This window comes from Ostrinia nubilalis, chromosome 23, assembly GCF_963855985.1.
Source record: "Ostrinia nubilalis chromosome 23, ilOstNubi1.1, whole genome shotgun sequence".
Lineage (NCBI taxonomy): Eukaryota > Metazoa > Arthropoda > Insecta > Lepidoptera > Crambidae > Ostrinia > Ostrinia nubilalis.
In genome coordinates, this window is record NC_087110.1 from 2,528,486 (window position 1) to 2,550,007 (window position 21,522).

Below are 21,522 nucleotides of genomic sequence, written 5' to 3' on the forward strand. Positions count from 1 at the left end.
GAATCCGCCAAGATAGCAAAAGAACTTCTGCGAAAAAGATGTTGAGAACTTGTGAGTTCGTCGGTCCACTGGCAGTTGACGCCTACGTGGTGAACTTTTAGAGGGGTTTTTGTAAGGAACAAGGATGTGTTGCTTGAGCACTATATGCAATATAAACAGTTGGCGCACTGTTAGGACCTTAGCTTGAGTATACAATTGGAACGTGGGATGTCTATATGTGTGAAAGTAGGAGACCTTGAGAATAGCTCGTTGCCTTCTCTCAAGATCAATGAGGTTTGTTTTGGACGAGCCTCCCCAGGCAGTGATGCAGTAAGTAATCAGTGACTGCACTAGTGCAAAGTAGACCGATTTGCGCACAAACTCATCAGCAACGTGTCTCAGAGTTCTAAAAACAAATCATTTTTCGGAGCCTACTGTTGAGAGAGTTGATGTGTTCTTGGAATCTGAGATGTTCGTCGATATAGACTCCCAAGTACTTGATACTCTCACAACGGTTAAGATAAGGACAGGAGCAGGTACCATGTCCTGGCATAAGACAGGAATGAGCATATTTTTCACATCATATTTATTTATTGAGATCTAACGCCTAACTTTGGGTGGGTTTTATTTCTGCAGTTGACTAATGTGACACTGTCACTACTCTTAGTGCAAAAATAAATATGGTTCATAATGACATCATTGACATCGAAGATTTATCAATAAATGCTCCCCTTTCCTAGTGCTTGCGCAACATTTTCATTAAATTGCTTTTCCTTATGTTGTACACACACAACCAAGGGATAAATAATGTGAACATAAGACCTCCCGAAAGGCTTGTCCGAACGGAGATATCCCGTTTTTGCAGGAACAGTTTTTTCCGGGATTCCATTCATACGTGTTTTGATACTAACACGGTCACATTGTCAAATCAAACAGTGTCCCACTGCAAACGAGATGTTCGTGTGATCGTGTGATTGAATTTATTTATAAGAAACTAGCTTTCCGCCCGCGGCTTCGCCCGCGTTGAATTTTGTCTGTCACAGAAAAACTTCATCGCGCGCGTCCCTGTTTCAAAAACCGGGATAAAAACTATCCTATGTCCTTTCCCGGGACTCAAACTATCTCTATGCCAAATTTCATCAAAATCGGTTCATTGGTTTAGGCGTGAAAGCAAGACAGACAGAGTTACTTTCGCATTTATAATATTAGTATAGATAATTATGTATTATTCAGTTGTTTTCCTAAATAAATGAAAAAAAAAATTTTTTTTTGCCACTAGATTATGAATTAAAACAAAGTGAACTTTTGGTTGTACAGATTTATTGTAAGCATTAATACTGCTAATACAATGTAACAGATATAATTAAAAATATAATTGTATGTTGTACCTACTTATTGGGACATACATGTTGTGTTATTTAAATTTTATACTTAGTCATTGTAAATTTAAAAATTCGCACGTCCAAATATCGCCGTAGTGTTAGTGGGTTACGGCCTTATCTTAGAATGTATCCAGTTCATATACGAATGGACTTTAGTATATATCGTGGGTGCGTTCACCGTGCCACACTTCTCGCTATAGCTGGTGATGCCGAGGACTTCATAGACGACGTCCTCCCTTTCGTACATGAGCGGCCCGCCGGAATTGCCGTTGCACTCTTGCAAGGACTCTTCCTTGTTCGCCTCGCCGCCGGCGCAGATCTGAGTTGACCACAACTCTCTTACATTTCGGAGACATGTCTGCAAATAACATTACAAACTTCAGTTGGTATTTCATCTCTTTTTAGCACTAAACGAGGTTAATCCCACCTCTCACACCAAACAGTGAAGCTAATGAAACCCAAACAGTGAAGGTTTTGTTCCTCAGCCTGTTTTGTGCCTTGCGAGCCCAAACAACTGCACGCACCAAGATTTAATGAATGCTACTGATAACGCCACTCTTGTAGCGGAGTTTTGGGCTGACACTGTGTAGGTTTGTTGTCAACACGACAACAAGAAGAAGTTAAGGTTAAGTAATAGCTAGCGACAGACTGACTTTATATTATTCTTAAAGAGACATACATCTCGGACATTGACCACGCTGTTTATATGAGCTCTTTCCCCACCAACCTAATGTATCTTAGTTGATGCAACATGGCAGCCTTATGATTTTGACGTCCATTGGTATTATTAGAGAATATTCTTCACTCGTATGAGCACTGAATTCAAGTGTAAGTACCTATTAACATTACTTCTGGGCTTCTGGGTTTACCGGAGAAGAGTAATTTAATCATCCCTTCTGCGAACCTTTGCTTTAAAACAGCAAATGTATCATCATCACCAGTTCACCAGCCATCCACTGGGATTGAGAACCTTACTTCCCCATTAGTTTTAGTTATGTGCAGTGTAAGTGATGTGCTCCAACCATTTAATTGCAACTTCAAGTTGTCAATTTGTAAAGGTTTATAAAAAACTACTGCTCACAGTTGATTTAATAAGTGAAAATAATTAGCTGTTTCTATGTCACTACTGCCGCGTGCCACCATTCCTATACTCATCTATCAGAACCCAACCCGTTTGGCCAGCGTGGGGAATGGTGGAGGCCAAATCTTCAATTTGCCTCTGGTCAATTAAAGGGTCGTGCTCCTGCAGTGGAGACTAAAAGATGATGGTGATGAATGAACTCACAAGTGCATCGACGAACGGCAGCCGAACGTGGAGCTTGACATTAGAAGAGTGATGGTAATTCGGATCGACGTCTCCCCACCCAGCGATAAATAGTTTGAACTCTTCTGGAGGGTTTCTAGTCAAATCAGAAACGTTGCTCGGAAGACATATCGGTTTGATGATATCTGCGAACATCAAGTCAATCGATTAATTCTATGGGAGAATCAAAGTCCTTATAATGTTATTAGCTGTGCCCGCGACTTGTACGCGTGAAAAATCGTCGTTTGAATATTTTTTCCCCGTTTTTACAACATTTTTCATGCTCTACTCCCATTGGTCGTAGCGTGCGTGATGGTATTAATGCCTTTTTCTATAAATGGACCAACAAAAAATATCTATTCAAAAAGAACCAGCAGTTACTTAACCAAACAAACACTTTAGCTTTATAATATTGGTAATTATAGTAAAGAAGTAAGTAATTACCTTTTTATTACCTACTTCTTAAACTAGACATTATCCTAAAGCCTGTAAATACAACATGGAATATTACTGAGGCTTATAAAATTTATCATATTATCTCGACTGTATTATTTCTTGATATTGGTTGCATGCATTGACTCCATCTGACAAAAGTATTATCATTTTTTTAGGGTTCCGTAGCCAAATGGCAAAAAACGGAACCCTTATAGATTCGTCATGTCTGTCTGTCCGTCTGTCCGTCCGTTTGTCACAGCCATTTTTTTCCGAAACTATAAGAGCTATACTGTTGAAACTTGGTAGGTAGATGTATTCTGTGAACCGCATTAAGATTTTGATGCAAAAAAATAAATAAATTGGGGGCTCCCCATACTTAGAACTGAAACTCAAAAATTTTTTTTCATTAAACACGTGTGGGGTATCTATGGATAGGTCTTCAAAAATGATATCGAAGTTTCTAAAATATTTTTTTCTAAACCGAATAGTTTGCGTGACAGACGCTTCCAAAGTGGAAAAAAGTTGGTACCCCCCCCCCCCCCCCCCCCCTCTAACTTCTAAACTAAGAAAATTAAAAATTTAAAAAAAAACATATGATGTACATTACTATAAAAACTACCAACGAAAATTGTTTTGAACGAGATCTAGTCAGTAGTTTTTTTTAATACCTCATAAATCGTAAACCGCTTATTACCGCGTAATCTTTCATTCAAATAACTTAAATTTAAAAAAAAAAATTCATAAATCAATGGTACGGAACCCTTTGTGCGTGAGTCCGACACGCACTTGGCCGGTTTTTAACCGACTTCAAAAGGAGGAGGTTCTCAATTCGGTTGTTTTTTTTTTCAATGTATGGACACCGATTACGCCGAGATTTCTGAGCCGATTTACGCGATTCTTGTTTTCATCGATGCGGAATAGTTGCCATTTGGTTCCATATGCAATTTTATTTAGTTTAATTCAGTCGTTTTTATTTTATGAATTCTAGTTCGATCAGATTTTTTTCGGAATTGATTCCTTTGATTATCGATAACTTCTGCAGTTTTGGAGATATAATATACAGGATGTTAGGTAAATGGGTATATGAGCCGACACTAGCCCATGTTAACATGGTCATATATATGGTATGGTAAAGTTAGAAATTTGATTTCATCATTTTAATTTTTTAAATTTTCATACAAAATAAATTTTATAAAATCCGATTTGTATGAAAAATAAGATAATTAAAATGAAGATATCAATTTTCTGACTTCACAATACCATTTATATGACCATGTTAACATGGGCTAGTGTCGGCTCATATACCCATTTACCTAACACCCTGTATACAGGGTGGAATTTTGTAATGCCACCTGGAGGGAAAGTACTTTTAATAATGTAGATAGAAAATTTTACTCAAAGAAAACATTTCTTTATTTTTGAAAAGAAATAGAATTGCATTCAAAGATTTCCAAAAATTTGCATGTCACACCCGGGAATCGAACCAACTAAAATTTGTTAAAAATTACACCCTGTATTTTTATTGCATCGATCGTTAGGGTTAAGTTTATGGATGAAATCTCTCTAACAAACTTAATAAATTAAATGAAAGGAAAACCATGAAATCTTAAATTATTTTAATTATTTACAAAAAAATGTTTGAATGGAGTTCTCTTTGTTTTCAAAAATAAAGGAATGTTTTCTTTGAGTAAAATTTTCTATCTACAATATTAAGAGTACTTTCCCTCCAGGTGGCATTACAAAATTCCATCCTGTATATGTATAAATGAAGCATATCTCAAACTGTAGGATATAAAATTACGCATCTGTGTAATTCATTAAACCTTTGTAAAACTAATTGGCACATGGAAAAAATTAGTAAAAACCGCGATTTGCCTAAAGAAAGAGATGGCTAATGATGAATAGGAAACGAGTCAGTTTAGTTCAGATTACAAACACTAAAAAGTAAAAAATAAAATAAACTGCCTTTAAAAAAACCGACTTTAAAAATAAATTAACTGACTTCAAAAAAAATGCACTACAATGTAGACAAACAATTATTTTACGTTATTATTTATTTAATTAGGACAATTATTATGACCATGACTGATATTTTTGGAGTCGGTGCCGGATACTTGGCATTTCGCAGACTGGCACCGACTCCGAGAATATCAGTCATGGTCATAATAATTGTCCTAATTAAATAAATAATTACGTAAAATAATTATTTTTCTACTTTTTTTCAACAATAATTCAACATTATATTCAGATCCTACTGCAGTATACCTATTAGGTATTATGTTAGTTGGTTACTTTACATTTTTTATGTTTTACCTGTAAATGGCACCGCTTTCTCCAGTCTAATGAGAGCGATGTCGTGATTCTTGAGCATTTGGTAGAACTTAGGGTGTATTATGATTTGCATAATCTTAGCGGTGACAGTGGCATTTTCGATGCAGAGCTGATCGTCACAGTCATAGTTAGTACTCTTGTCGTGTTCCCCAAGTACAACGTCGGTTCTGGAATGACACACGCGACTTTAAACACTATCTGGGACTGTTGTGCCTACTTATCTTGAACATCGCTAATTTCGCGTTTATCTGGAAACACAGAAACTAACTGAGAATGTTATGGGAACTCTAAAACTACAATAAATAAGTAGGTACATTAGCAGACTCCAAAGTGCACTTAAAAGAAAAAAGTAATGGCTTTATTTATTTATATACCTACCATGAAGACTAAGTTACGTATCTATTGCCGGTTTATAGTCCATAATGTAGCAAGCTGATGTGGCAGCGGGTCAGCCATTGTCGGGTGATAGCTAGGGAATGCAGAATCGGTTCTGGTTTGAGGAACCGGGTTTTTCGGGTCTGGCGGTCATAAGAACCGGGAGCCCCGGTTTTTTCGGTTCCAAAAAAACAATATTTTGATTATGTTTTTTTTATTGAAATAACACTTTTTTGAATAGACTAGGAATAATCAACAAACATGATTTACAATATTTTTCTATTTTTACTAAATTCTACTCCCAAAAATAAAAAAAAGTAAAATAATTAGTTTTCAATTGAGGTACCACAATCGAGTCTTTTTCATCCAACTTATCGATATATTTGACTATTTATATATTGACTGTCAGATGCAAAGCAAATAAAGGAGAAGGAGTGTTGCCAACTCTCACACAAAAATATCATCATCATCATCATCATTTAATTTTAAACCATAGGATAGGACGTCCACTGCTGAACATAAACCTCCCCCAATGCTTTCCATGTTGATCGATTGGTAGCGGCCTGCGTCCAGCGCTTCCCTGCTACCTTTATGATGTCGTCAGTCCACCTTGTGGGTGGACGTTCCACGCTGCGTTTTCCGGTACGCGGCCTCCATTCCAGGACCTTCCTGCCCCATCGGCCGTCAGTTCTGCGTCCGCGTCGGGCTATGTCCGCTGAATCCGCTGACATAGAAATGAGGAGATCCGTAAATGAACTAAAGTCGCTACTTTAGTTCATTTACGGATCTCCTCATTTCTGATTCGATCTCGTAAAGAAACACCGAGCATAGCCCTCTCCATAGCACGCTGTGCAACTTTGAGCTTCTGTATAAGGCCTATAGTGAGAGGCCACGTTTCCGAGCCATAAATCATCACTGGTAACACACATTGGTACAACCAATGTGTGTTACCAGACTTTCGTCCTCAGGCACTGAGGTATTTTGGATGAAAATATGTTGCGTAGTTTCCCGAACGCTGCCTAGCCGAGTTGGATTCGACGATTGACTCCCTTTTCGAAATTGGACCTACCTAGCTGGATCGTCAACAATCTCGAGGATTGAGCTCCCAAACGAAACTGGGTAGGGCGCAACATGGACATTGGACATAAGCTTTGTTTTGTCCATATTCATCCTCAGGCCTACCTGTTAGGAAACTCGATTAAGGTCTTTGAGCATTGTGCCAAGATCTTACAACGATTCTGCCATGACCACAATCAGTATCGTGGGCAAACCGAAGGTGAGTGATGTACTCGCCATTAATGTTTATGCCGAATCCTTTCCATTCAAGGAGTTTGAAAGCGTCTTCCAATGCAGTGGTGAACAGTTTAGGAGATATAACATCTCCCTGCCTAACGCCTCACTGCAGTGGAATCGTCCTCGTGCTCTGCTCCTGTACTCGGACCGACATGGTGGCGTTTTTGTACAAGCACTTCAGCACCTCGATATACCGACGATATACCGATAGTCAATACGGCACCGCTGAAGAGACTGTAAGCACTGCCCAAGACCCGAACGAATCGAAGACCTTCTCATAGTCTACGAACGCCAAGCATAGTGGCAAGTTATACTCGTCAATCTTCTTTATAACCTGTCGCAGCGTAAGCGCAAACAAAAATATGCCAGTGATTTAAAAAAAGTGTAAGAAAAATGCTTCAAATATTTACATATCTCATAAAAAAAAAACCAAATACAAAACCAATAAGTAAGTAGGTAATCTTTATTAGTAGCTAATCTGATATCTTTAGGTTCTCTATACGTTCGCAATGTTCTTGTTACGACTCATGCCTAATACCTATAACAGATTTTTAGATAAATATGCAAAACCCGAAAGTACCGAAAGAACCGGGTTTTGAATTTTTAAAACCCGGTTCTTAAGCTGTCGAAAAAACCCGGGGTTTCCCGGTTCTTTCGGTTCCGGGATTACCCGGGTACAAACCCTAGTGATAGCTGGAGGAAGTAGGACATGTCCGGCTATGACCGCAAATGAATTATGAATAACTTTTTAAAAAAATAAAACCGACTTCAAATGCGTGTACACAAAAAAAAACTAAAAATTAAAAATATTGCGTATAAAAAAGTTCTTCCCAATTTTCCACCCTTGGGGGTGAAATATTTTCTTCAAATTCGCATGAAACCACCCTTTTGATAATACCTATTCAACAAAAAAATAATCGTTCAAATTGATTTATAATCGGCGGAGATATTGCGTATAAAAAAGTTCATCCCCAATTTTCCACCCTTGGGGGTTGTTTTTTCTATTATTAAATTTAAATGGGACCACCCTTGAGGTATTACCTATACGCCGAAAAAAGATCTGTTCAAATCGGTTCATAATTGGCGGAGTTATCGCGTAACAAACATAGAAAAAAAAAAAAAAAACATACGGGTCGAATTGAGAACCTCCTCCTTTTTTGAAGTCGGTTGAAAATAGGGCAACAAGACTCACAGGCACTTTACGGAGTGCTTCTCCTTCGGTGGTAGGGTTCGCCCTACTATACGAAGCAACTTCAAGGGACTCGCTGAAAATCAGTGTCTAGGCATGCTGCAACTGGGCATAATTATGTTTTTTTTATTTTCATTTGTAATTGTCTTGTCGTTCCTCTGTCAAATAAAGCGTTTATTATTATTATTACTCACGCTTGGTCCTTGTCAGCATTGTCTACGCAGTGGGCAGCTGTCAACACGTATTTGCTGCTTATAAGTGCACCACTGCAGGACATGGAGGGCTTTGGATATTTGAGCAACGCCAGCCACGGGAACTGAACGATCTTGGTCACTGTTCTTCCTACAATTAATTTGTGTCATTAGGTTTAAAGTTTTTAAATCCACTTCTATAGGCTAGTGGTGAAACCAGGCAGAGACCAGGTCACCTGTTCGAACGAACAAGTTTGGGGTCGATTCCAAGCAACATTTTTTGCTCGGTTCAGTTGGTGGTAGGACTTGTTCCAAGTCCGCTTGGGTACAAGTAGTCTGTCTCTATAACAAAAATCTTTAAGTTAATCTTTTTGCGAACTCGCCTATAATCCTGTCTTCTGCACTTTCCTCGATTCCACAGCATCCGGAGTCTAGGCTAGCCGGAAAGGCGCTCTCGCAATTAGCGTTTTGCCGCTCAGGCTCGTTACTGTAGCAGATATCCTTGGGCCTTTTGTTTGTGCATCTGAAATTAATTATTATTATTTGAAAACGTCAGCAGCATCAGAAAAAGTATGTACTGTCTGAATAGCAAGCCTCCCTAACCCTGGCCAACGTGAAGATGTCACGCTCCTGCAGTCGAGACTAAACGATCTGATACCTTAACAGCTACCTTCAGCTTAAAGTGCATCTGAAGCACGGGATCATTTTCATTTACGTACATTCAGGATTGTGTGTAATGATCCGATAGATCAGGGAATAATTAAAAACAATTATTTCTCTTTGTCCCTCATAGGAATCGAATCCAGAACCACCTAGCTCGAGAGATTCCATATAACTAACCGCTACACCACGTAGCCTGTTTAAGAAATGACTCGAGTTTTCTGATAAGAACGGAATTGATCAAGTTAAGGCCAGTTTTGTGATCCGTAGTTAAATTAACCAATCGTCTTTTAAAGATCAGAAAATAACATTTTTAAGTAGCTTGACTTTTATTATCTTAATTGGGCTCAAAGGACTTACTTTGACATTTTAATTTTCCAAGGTGTCATATTTAATTTTTTAGTTCGTTCTTTGTCATACAATTCACACACCCCCGGTCGTCCGTCCCATGTGTAACACTCTGGCGGCGTTTTACAACAAAGTTTTTTGTCAGCCTGCAATGATTCAACAGAATAAATAATAAAAATCAACACAAATACCTTTGGTGTAGATGTTACAGGAAATGTATGAAATCCGTCATTGTATACAATTCCTAGGATTTGTGTATAAGTCCTAAAATCACCCGGAAATGTGTGATGTAAATTATATTAGACACATTTCCTAGGAAATTTACACATTTCCTAAACAGCAATCGGAAATGTAATTAAGATTTTTTTTTCTCCGAAACTTAAATGGCTCTACCGCGCCGCGGCCGCTGTGTATGTGTAAGGTCGCAAGTCTAACCTAACCTAACCGAGACTTTGTTATCCAGCTACAGAAGTACTAAAACCTTCATGCCAATAATAGTTAAATAAAAGAGATGTTAAAATGAGGGTTTTCCAATACTTCAGCGTAATATGCGTGATGCCAAAAGAAAGGTATGCCAATAGGCAAATATTTTTTTCAGCCAAAGTATAATAGTGTGAAAACAACTTTCAGGCTAAACAATAATAGTTGTGAGTTAAAAGTACCTATCGGCCAATGTGGTTTGGCTAAATGAAAATTTTAGGCGTACTGAGGGGCACCCGATCACACGACCGCGCTTGTGCCGCTTAGTTTTATACATTTCCTAATACAATATTGGAATTCTATAAAATTCCTAGGAAAAGTATACATGTCCTAGGATATGCGCGTATTAAAAAATCTCTGAAGCAATATTTTATACATTTCCTAAATAGCTTCGGAATTGTATACATTTCCTAGGAATAGTATACAATTCCTAGAATTCATACATTTCCTGTAACATAGACATAAACTTAATAAATTAAAAATGTGGTAACGTGAATGTGCTGAAACTAACTAATGTGAACTGCGCACTAGAAGTTCCCAATCTGTAAGTTAAGGTAAGCGGCCTGCATCCAGCGCTTTGCTGAAATCTTTATAAGGTCATCTGTCCACCTTCAAGGTCGACGTTCCAAGTTGCGCTTGCCGGTGCGTGGCCTCCATTCCAGAACCTTGCCGGTGCAACCCCATTGGCCGAAAGTTCGTCGCTTAGCCCATTGCCACTTATGCTTGCTAGTCTGTCGGGCTATGTCAGACTTTAGTTCGTTCACGGATCTCCTCATTTCTGCTTGGATCTCGTACATTAAGATACAATATTAGGAAGTGGTAGATCAGCCCGACGTGTCACGCACAATCAGATACTCGTATTGGATCAGATGTCTGCGAAATCATGCGATTTTTTAAACTAAATGATGATGATGTGAAATATTTGTATAACATTGATATGATGAAGTTAGATAAAATAACCGCTGGCTTAAAAAAAATTAAGGCTGAGTTGCACCATCTTACTTTAACTTTTACAAACGTAAAAAAAAACGTGTACAAAAATATGTAAAAGTGCTTTTTAAAGCCTATTTGCAAAAACAAACGAGTTTTATGAGAGTCAAAAATCTGTCACACTCCATACAAAAAGCACCGGCTATCGTTATAGTTACGGTCAAAGTTAGGTGGTGCAACTCAGCCTAACCGATGCCACTATGACTGTCAGCTGTGCTGTGTCCATGTGTTTATGATTATGTGTGTGTAATAATGCAGATAATATAATTTTAATTAACATTACCATTTTACCGCATCGAGCTTTCATTAGTCTTTCTAATATGTCTTTCGGCTTCGGTCTCATTCTAACCATATCTCGAATGTCTTGAGGACATTCCTTAAAATACATGCATGTCTCGCCAGCAGGGCATTCCTCGTCTGCGAAAAAATACGAATGTCACTTTTTAAACTATTTGATTCCCATCGCAGGTTCCCAAGCTTTATGCTTATTGTTTCAATTGAACCCCTGAGTAAAGAATGGATAGTTAAAACCATTTAGCAAAGAATTTATAACGTTCCTTCCATAAAAATATGAAATAGTAGTCCTGTTGTAGGTCTAGGATGCGCGCCGCGAAGAGCGTTGATCACGCCATTTTATCGATTTTACGCGATAACCCCTTACATTTGTCGTCTAAGATTATCGATATATTTTTATTATTTATTTTATCACGGCGCGTATCCTAGCCAGACTGAAGCCCATTTAGTTGTCAATTAACTGTATAATATTTTTTGAAGCTTTTGACATCAAGGAATTCCATTTGTGTGCAGTCGACAACTAAGTAGACTATTATAGTACACTAGCTTTTGCCCGCGGCTTCACCCGCGTGAAATTTAGTTTAGTTTGTAAATTTATCGTCATAAATTATAGCCTAGGCTGGTTTTAGTGGCACGCGGACTGTCAGTGCGGATCGCTCCGCTATTAAATTAAATTAAATAAATTTTTTTCTCTTTCAGAAACATAACTGCTTTGATTGATTGGTTCGATAGACCACAGCTTCCCTTGATACACTTTTCCTGAGTAAAAAATAGTTATCGTTTAGCCTAAGCTAAACGTCGAAAATCTGCCAAACTGCATGCAAAAAAAAAACACCGGTTATTGTTAAAGTTACGGTTAAAGTAAGCTGGTGAAACTCAGCCTTATATTCGTGACAATTGAAATTTCGAAATCACTTCACAAAATATTTGGAGCGAATCAGATTGAAAACTGTTAGCAGAAATTTGCTTTGTCTATAGGGCGTAATACATACATAAGTTAACATTTATACCAATGTATGTTTTGTCATGTTATTTATATTTATTTACCTAATGATAAATATTCAAGTTCTTTTCTGTTTATGTGGTTTTCCTGTAATACCATGGTACACGAGTATGATAATAATATTCAGAATATTATGTATTTGTGCATACATATTAATATGCATATTTCTGGCCATAAAATTGTGACAACGTTTATAACTTTTATACCTTTCTATAGTTTTTATATATACATACATAAAACTGTGTTTGTTTTACAATTGTATTGTATTTATCACTTGAATGTGATTAAATGACATTACAGGTCAAGCAGAGTTTCTATTTTATATTTATTCCACTTTGTTCACCTGGGCGAATTGAACCGACTAAAGCTTATGAAAAGATGTAAATAGGGATATGCATCGATTTTAAAAGTAAACGAATTATTTATAAATAAACACCTTAGTTAAAAAATGTTAGTGTAAAAAAGTTACAAGTGTTTAAACCTTGCATGGAAATAGCTGAGCGTGACATCAAAATGTCACCCGCCTATAGTAACTTGTATGGGACTCTGCGTGTCGTCCTAAGGCCTCAGCCTCGAATTTAGCGGGCAGCGGCGCGGGAGCGGGGCGGGCAACGCAGACCCGTTCTCGAAACAAGCGGGCAGCTCGCGCGGCGCTTTAGCGGCGAAGTGTTGTGTTCGGGGTTGTGTTTTCGAGATATTTGTTTTTATTCGCAAACGAAATGTCTGAACTACGGCGACAATTTTATTTCGATTCAAATTTATTCCTAACGCTCGATTTATTGTGCGCAAAAGAAGGAGTGCGCTGCCCGCTCGTTGCCCGCTCCCGCGCCGCTGTTTTCGAGAACCGGTCTATATGATTTTACGCATAAGATCCTGCCGCTCCCGCGCCGCTACCGCCGCCGCCCCGCTGCCCGCTAAATTCGAGGCTGAGGCCTAAAGGTGCGTACGGATTGCGCGTACCCTGGTACGCGTACTCAGTTTACGCGTATCCGGAACGCCCTAGTCCATCATACATACATGGACTGGTCCATAGTATACATACAATGACATACATGCACTAGGCGTTCCGGATACGCGTAAACTGAGTATCAGGGTACGCGCAATCCGTACGCACCTTAACATGACCAATGACGTCATGAGATCTCTAACGTCTATAATTTTAATACTAAATCTTAGGTTTCTTTTGAAATGTTTGTTAAAGAAAAGCACTGATTGATTTGATAATGCCAAGGCTACTGTAATGAGAGAAATAAAAAACCCGGAATAATCCCTATTAGTACTCACTTGCATGCAGGTGGCTAACGAATGCCAAGAGACCAATCAAAAGCGTCCACTTCATGTTCACTTCACCCGGAGCGCTGCAAGCCCGACTACGCTGCAGCCCGCTGATAATAAATATGTCAACATTGTTTACACACACTTGCTTTATACGACGCCTTATCTACGGGAAATTCTGTCTTCCCTATCACTGCATTGTGACAAACAAATCGCAAAACGTATTAATTTTCATGTAGGTAATTAATGTATGTATATTGTCTTTGTGTGATGTCCATAGCAATAAATCTTTCTTTCTTTCTTTCTAAAATATTTTTTTATTTTTTTTTATTTGTGGCAACCAAACCTCTCTGGGACGTTTATTTCTGCCAATGTCGAGTGAAAAATATTGACATAGTTATCAATAGAACGTGGGTGTTTCAGTTCTATTGATTTTTCATGGATTCCGTGGAGTTAAGTATGCCCGTAAGCAGGTTTCGAGACGCCACCGGGTCCAAAGCGGGTTGTTCATACGACAACCCACTCGACACTCGATGCGCGCTCAAATTCGAAGTATTTCAATGTTTTTTATAATTTATCACTTCACTGCACTTTAGAACACAAAATAACACCAAATTTGTACACTAAAGTCCATTAAATAATAAATTGAAACCATTAAAACAGATCGACCATGCTTCCCGTTCAACTACCCTCCACGGAATCTTCTAAAATATTGCCAAGACGATCCGTATGGCTTGCATTGGAATAACACTACCTACGTCGTGTTTTCGTCGGGGGTTAAAATATCAGTGATGTCGTTTAGAACCAATGACGATAGATGGCGCTTTTTAGACACGTCTTATTTATTTATTGAAATTTATTTGTCACATGTCATAAATTATAGCCTTATATCGATGGCTCCTACGTATACTGGCGTAAGTGAAAAAAGTAAATTTTACAGGAGAGCCATTTTAGTGGCCAGAACCATATTTTTGGGTCATATCTTCTGACCTACTAAAACGAATTTAATGAAATTTCACATTTAGCCTTAACATGTAATGCTTTTGCTACTGCTGTTATCAATTTTTATATTTTTCTTATTATACAGGGTGTTTGGTAAATGGGTATATGAGCCGACACTAGCCCATGTTAACATGGGCATATAAATGGTATGGTGAAGTCAGAAAATTGATATCTTAAATTTAATTATTTTAATTTTCATACAAATCGGATTTTATAAAATTTATTTTGTATGAAAATTAAAAAAAAATAAATGATGATATCAATTTTCTGACTTCACCATACCATTTATATGCCCATGTTAACATGGGCTAGTGTCGGCTCATATACCCAGTTACCTAACACCCTGTATATATTTTGAGATTTTACGCATTGCCCTTTTACGTCGCCATATTATTTCTATAATTTCATGTATATTGTTCAACGTAAAGAGACTTAAATGACAACGTAAATATAATATTTTAAGCGATTACTCTCTTTATTTATGCATGTAATTATTTTAATTGTTATCATGTGCTATATCAATAATAAATCAGTTAGAAAAAGTCGTTTAATGTACCGTTTTACGTTTTAACGCAAATACGCCCATATACTGTGCTCGAGATTTAGTTAGGTCTTTTAACATAATGTGTCATATTTAAAAAAAATATAAATAACTTGAAAAAATCGAATTGCCTAAGGCGGGAATTGAACCCACGATGCCTTAGGCAGTTCGATTTTTTCAAGTTATTTATAATTTTCAAATTAGTTTGAGATGCGACTCTTAACGCTAAAAATTAAATAACTATATAATGTGTCATAATTTATAAATAAAACAATTTGCTAAATATTTTCATGGCTTTATTTAAGATTTGGATTATAAAAAATATATGTTTATGTAAGCAACTACTCGTATAGATTGACCAATCGTATGATTGGGCTTTATACGTGGCGTAGTTTTGCACATAGGTACGCCTATTTGCCTAAAATTTTATTTTGTATCTAAAGGAAAAAAAAATTTTTTTTCTTACTGATGTTATAGATTAGAGCAAAGTGAAATCATTGCTTAAATAATTGGAAAAAGGCGTACGCGGCAGTTTCGCCCTTATACGTAGGAGCCATCGATATGTCAATCTTGATTATAAACAATAATACTGTAAAGTTTCATCAAAATCCGTTCAGTAGTTTTTGCGTGAAAGAATAAAAACATACAGACATCCTGACATTTATAATATTAGTAGGAAGTAGGATAATCCTGTAGTTTAGACCCGGCTTGCACTAGTTTTGTCTGAAACGAACTGTTGTCTGCAAATGGTCTGCAGTTTGCAAGAGATCCTACTAATATTATAAATGCGAAAGTTTGGATGTCTGGATGTTTGTTGCTCTTTCACGCAAAAACTACTGAATGGATTTTGATGAAACTTTACAGTGTTATTGTTTATAACCCAGAATAACATATAGGCTATAATTTATGACGATCTGTGAGAAACTAAATGTCACGCGGGTGAAGCCGCGGGCAAAAGCTATTTTCAATAATTTCATAAACTCATAAAACTCATTTTATTTTTGCAAGTAGGATTTTAAAAAGCACTTTCCAATAAATTAATATAATTCAATGAGGGCTATCGTTTTAGCGCTCACCAGTTAGCGCCACTGTAGAGTAAGGTCCTGTCACTTGCTAGTAGCGAAGACAGTGGCGCCAACTTGTGAGCGCTATAGTGGTAGGAGGACTATCGTATTTGCACTCATCAAGATGGCATCACTGTAGAGTAAGGTCCTGTCAATCGCCAGGGGTGCCAACTGTTAAGTATAAAAACGATAGCCCTCATTAGTATGTCATACATCAGGCATACTAATCCAAATCCAACTCTTAGTTTGGTTCCACTTTGTCTGGTTCACACTGGTCACTGCATCTCAAACTTGATGTTATACTCAAAGACGTTTTGTCTTGTTGCAGGGGCGACCAAGGAGATCGGAACGGCGCTGACCAGGGTCTGTCTGCGGCACCGCGCCATCGAGACCAGGATGAAGACGTTCATCAGGTGAGTGGGCTTGTCGCATCAATTCAAATCAAAACGAGCAGACGGATCACCTGATGGTAAGTGATTACCGTCACCCATAGACACCCGCAGACCCAGGGGCGTTACAGGTGCGTTGCCGGCCTTTAAGGTGAAGATACGCTCTCCTCTTGAAAGCTTGCAGGTCGTATCCGTCCGGAAATTCAATTCAATTCAATTTATTCATTTAAAGATAACAATGATCCACATGGTTAGTAAATAGGTGCCTTATACAACTATGTTAATAATTTATTTATTACTAGCGTTCTGGACCCCGTTTAACCCCCTTAGGGAAGAAGTTTCGAGTTTTTTTAAGAGTTTCCCGGTAATTATTCGAACTTTTATCGCCGTAAAAACCATCCTTGGACTTCAACAAACATTTAAAAAAAAGAATTGGTAAAATTGGTCCAGGCGTTGTTGAGTTATGCGCTTACCAAAACATTTTGCGATTCATTTTTATATTATAGAAGCTTTATATAATATTGATAGCAGTTGCAATAAAACAGAATGTGTACTTTCCAGCGCTCTAATGGACACGCTCATAACCCCTTTATCGGAGCGAGCGGACGAGTGGCGGCGCGGCGCGTGCTCGTCGAGTGGCGCGCTGAGTCGCGAGCACGCGCGCGAGTGCAAACGCGCGCGCGCAGAACTGCGCCGGCGCGTGCACGACGCGCAGAGGCACGCGCGAAAAGCGCGCCGCGCGCCGCCCGACGCTAAGAGGAGGGCTGATGTTTGTATACAGGTAATTTTAAGGTTAAAGAATATTTATTTCTCATGACGAGTAAAAACCACATAGAATACATTACATATCAGTTTAACGAGAAATTAACTTTATGTATAACTAGCGGCCGCCCGCGACTTCGTACGCGTGGATCCCATTTTACCCCCTTCATATATCTTACGCGGTTTAGATTTTTTCATACAAATGTTTTTTCACGCTAACTCCCGTTCCCGTGGGAATTTTGCAATATCCTGTTGTAACTAAGCTTTAAGTTTACTAAGGTACCTGCATGCCAAATTTCAAGCGTCTAACTTAAGCGGTTTAGATTTTTATTCCCGTTCCCGTGGGAATTCTTAAGTATACTATAACCTGCCCAGGAGTATGAAGAATAATTGTACCAAGTTTCGTTAAAATCCGTCGAGTAGTTTTTGTTTCTATAAGGAACATACAGACAGACAGACAAAAATTTTACTGATTGCATTTTTGGCATCAGTATCGATCACTAATCACCCCCTGATAGTTATTTTGAAGATATATTTCATGTACAGAATTGACCTCTCTACTTTATTATAAGTATAGATTGTACCTATGTATTTACGAAAAAAAAAATTTAAGTATGTTTATATTCGTTGTCTAGTACCCATAGTACAAGCTTTTTTTTTTTCTCTTTATTTGGGACAACAAACAGTTACATTGAGGGCTTATGTATGTAAGCTTTGCTTAGTTTGTAGTCCAGTCAATAAAGCATTATAGATGGAAAACCGTGGAACACAATTTTTGACTTCGGGACTTTATTTAGACTAGTTAGGAGGTGAACATAGCAAAAGTCCCCGCCCTTAGCCCTTGAGCCGGCGGGGAGAGGGGGGTTTAAAGGTACCACTTTTCGGTTTTTCGCTTAATCCTCGGAAACTATGCGTCCTAGTGACATGACTACTATGAACCAAAAAAAGCTTATTCAATTTGCTACAGGTGAGATAGTTAAGTTTTTCTATATCTTGTATAGTTTTCGCGGCGTCTGCTCTATAAGGTCTGTAAATATTGGAAATTTTATTTTTGTCTTACATGTTCCCATCAGGATAAAATTGACTAAATCAACATTGAGCTAATATTCTAGACATGCGGGAGCATGTTAAGCCCAGTTCCAGGGAGGGGACTGCACCGTGCGTATATTTAGACGATCCACTTGGAGCCACTTTTGACTCCTCATCACTAAAAAACTACTGTGCATTAACACTTCAAATTTGGCTCATGTGTTGAGACTTGCAAGATAAACATCAGCTTCAAATTTCATAAATATACCTCAAACGGTTCTTTAGATATTGACGTTCAAGAATCTACATGGCTGACCTATAGATCAAATTCTAACCACTTCCAGATGACCTTGAAGGTTCAAATTTGGCATCCAGATAGATAGTTGTGTAAATACAAAGGAACAAATAAAAAACCAGTAAATTTTAACATTTCACAGGTGATAGATAGATTTTAGTGTCCTAAATGTCGATTTTTGAACGTCAATACCTAAATAACCGTTTGAGGTATATTTATGAAATTTAAAGCTGATGTTTATTTTGCAAGTCTCAACACATGAGCCAAATTTGAAGTGTTAATGCACAGTAGATTTTCAGTGATGAGGAGTCAAAAGTGGCTCTAAGTGGTTCGTCTAAATATACGCACGGTGCAGTCCCCTCCCTGGAACTTAGCTTAATATGCTCCCACATGTCTAGAATATTAGCTCACAATTTTCTCTTGATGGGAACATGTAAGACAAAGATAAAATTTCCAATATTACAGACCTTCTAGAGCAGATGCCGCGAAAACTATACAAGATAGAGAAAAACTTGACGATCTCACCTGTAGCAAATTGAATAAGCTTTTTTTGGTTCATAGTAGTCATGAGACTAGGACGCATAGTTTCCGAGGATTAAGCGAAAAACCGAAAAGTGGTACCTTTAAACCCCCCTCTCCCCGCCGGCTCAAGGGCTAAGGTCGGGGACTTTTGCTATGTTCACCTCCTAACTAGTCTCAATAAAGTCCCGAGGTCAGAAATTGTGTTCCACGGATTTCTCTCTACACCGTCGTTAAAGCATTCATTGACTGGACTATTGGGACTAGAAGCGTAGTGTAAAAAAAATGTCTAAGGATATTTTTTTAACGATTTCCCCAACGACCGATCCTGCGCTGCTGGCATCCAAGTGCTTTAGGAGTAGAGTTATCTCTAAGATCAGGATCTCTTAAGTCCACCTTTTCGAGTTTGTTTGTTCGAACATACTAATGAAACAAGTGAAGTGATATAGATGTGGGTTTTAACCCACTTTACTTCTCATTCACTGATTCAAGTTAATGCTGTTTCAGGATATTCAGGAAAGGAAACAACAGCTAGAAGAAATGGAAGAGAAGGCAGTGAAGGCAGCGCTGATCGAGGAGCGAAGCCGCTTCTGCCACTTCGTCTCGCTTCTCAACCCAGTGGTGGTAAGATCTTTTAGTCTTGTTAAACATCATCATCATCAGTCATTTAGTCACTCTAATTTGTCAAAAGCAAAAGGGAGGATTTCACTGAACTTCTTAACTTCACGTTGAGTTGGTAAGGCAGCATGCTGGATAGTACCATAAGCATTGTTGTCGAGTCGCGTCATTCGGCTCACATTTTTTTATAAATGTTGACTGAGACTGTTCTATTTTCAACCGAGGTCCGGTGTAATGTGAACACTGTTCGGCGTCCGTTTTCCTGCCGGTCCGGCATAGTGGGAACGGGGCCTTAGGTGCCATTCCCTGAGGCAATCAACATGGTCAAGTTTTCACTAAGATTGAGATACATTTTTTTTATGCAATGACCCCATTAAGTAACAATAATAATTATGCTCACCAAAATAATGAAACATCTTGATTTACTTCATGGCCAGGCCAATAAAGAACGAATCGGCTCTTGTATCTTGAATTTATGTTTATTTCCTAATCATTTCCAGGAGTGTGAAGTGGCAATGCTAGCGGAAGTCGGCCATCTGCAGGAAGGCAGTGAGCAGCTGATCCGACACACGGCAGAACCTAGGACCTTACCCGCTGCCAGTCTACAGGTAACATTCTACAGGGTTTCTACAAGGTGTCCCTGCAAGTATGGATGATACAAAAAGGATTGTCAAATGCAATGACTTTTCCCCAAGAGAAAAAACTTCAGACCTTCCAAAAAAAATACCTTTTCATAAAGATTGTCTTCAGTAATCAATCAGCCAATTAGTATGGGAACGTAATCTTCATTGTTTCTGTAGAAAAGGTATAGCATTGGCATAGTAGAATAAATCCTTTTTGTCGGATCCATACTTACAAGGTCACCCTGTATAAGGTTACACATTACATTTGGTTGCCGGTCCTATTATAACAGTTTAACTTTCCCCTGGGTAAACTAGACCTTTATTGGTTGTGTTTTTATTAGCGGTCAAACTGTAGATACTTCACCGTCCCACCGCTGCAACTCCCGTGGCAAGGTGGGAAGTGGGAATAGTCCCGTGTAGGGTTACATTTTTAATGTTCCTCGTCTTGTTGTATGGCAATGATTTGGGTTTTGGAAACCACGATTTCGCCAATAAAAATAAAATAGCGGCTCTCATTCCGGCTGGACGCAGTGTGTGAAACCGAAAGCTTGTGTTTATATGACAGATAGTTCCTGAGAGGCTAAACCTTGTGCTTATTTGACGACTAAGTTTCTAATTAAGTGATTGAGTTTTTTGCGCTATTTCTTTTCAATTTCAAGTAGTATAGGGGTTACAATATATTCAGAAGCAAATTAGAGTCAAAAAAGCACACGATAACAATATTATTGTGGCGGCAGTGCGATTCCGAAGTGGTGTCGCTGTGTCGTCTAGCATAGTATTTCTATGCTATTATTTGGCGTCCTTCACAGCGGTTGTGGCGTCGTATGCTTTGGCTCTTACTTTACCACGCATTCTCAAAAAAGTGGCCTTAAAGTTTCTGATTGATTTGCAGGTGATATGCGACATCAAATCCTGCTACAGCGGCTGGGCGGAGAGCGGATCCGCGCCTCACTCGCCGTCGACGTCGTCCCGCCTCGGCAGCCGCAAGTCCTCGCTCACGTCCATATCGTCGCTCAACAGCCAGTGCTCGGAGCCGCACGGTGAGTCTCATCATCATCATCGTCATCGTCATCGTCATCATCATCATCATCATCATCGATATCATCATGAGCTCGGCGTCGTCCCGCCTCGGCAGCCGCAAGTCCTCGCTGA

General features: G+C 38.6%; 2 protein-coding genes across 2 annotated transcripts in view; one reads left to right on the forward strand and one right to left on the reverse strand.

The window, feature by feature from the left end:
• Positions 1-21,522, forward strand: part of LOC135083194 (protein MTSS 1-like) — a 249,561-nt gene that overhangs the window by 189,351 nt on the left and 38,688 nt on the right. Inside the window, exons 4-8 of the mRNA XM_063977928.1 lie at positions 16,464-16,548; positions 17,086-17,305; positions 19,637-19,753; positions 20,248-20,355; positions 21,263-21,410. Coding sequence (XP_063833998.1) covers positions 16,464-16,548; positions 17,086-17,305; positions 19,637-19,753; positions 20,248-20,355; positions 21,263-21,410 — 678 coding nt within the window. The remainder of the gene's footprint in view (positions 1-16,463; positions 16,549-17,085; positions 17,306-19,636; positions 19,754-20,247; positions 20,356-21,262; positions 21,411-21,522) is intronic.
• On the reverse strand, positions 1,328-13,649 carry LOC135083304 (phenoloxidase-activating enzyme-like). The gene is made up of 8 exons (XM_063978045.1): positions 13,538-13,649; positions 11,240-11,373; positions 9,499-9,632; positions 8,862-9,001; positions 8,482-8,629; positions 5,413-5,597; positions 2,647-2,810; positions 1,328-1,719 (listed from the first exon to the last, which is right to left on the reverse strand). The coding sequence occupies exons 1-8, from the start codon at positions 13,590-13,592 to the stop codon at positions 1,468-1,470; spliced, it is 1,212 nt and encodes a 403-aa protein (XP_063834115.1). The 5' UTR covers positions 13,593-13,649; the 3' UTR covers positions 1,328-1,467.

Bases quoted from the DNA above. Each gene is read 5' to 3' on its own strand.
- LOC135083304 (XM_063978045.1), bottom strand. From the start codon at position 13,592: ATGAAGTGGACGCTTTTGATTGGTCTCTTGGCATTCGTTAGCCACCTG. The intron at 9,633-11,239 runs GTAATGTTAATT...GAATCATTGCAG, and splicing joins AAGCTCGATGCGGTAAAATG to GCTGACAAAAAACTTTGTTG. The intron at 8,630-8,861 runs GCGAGTTCGCAA...AATTAATTGTAG, and splicing joins TGCAGAAGACAGGATTATAG to GAAGAACAGTGACCAAGATC.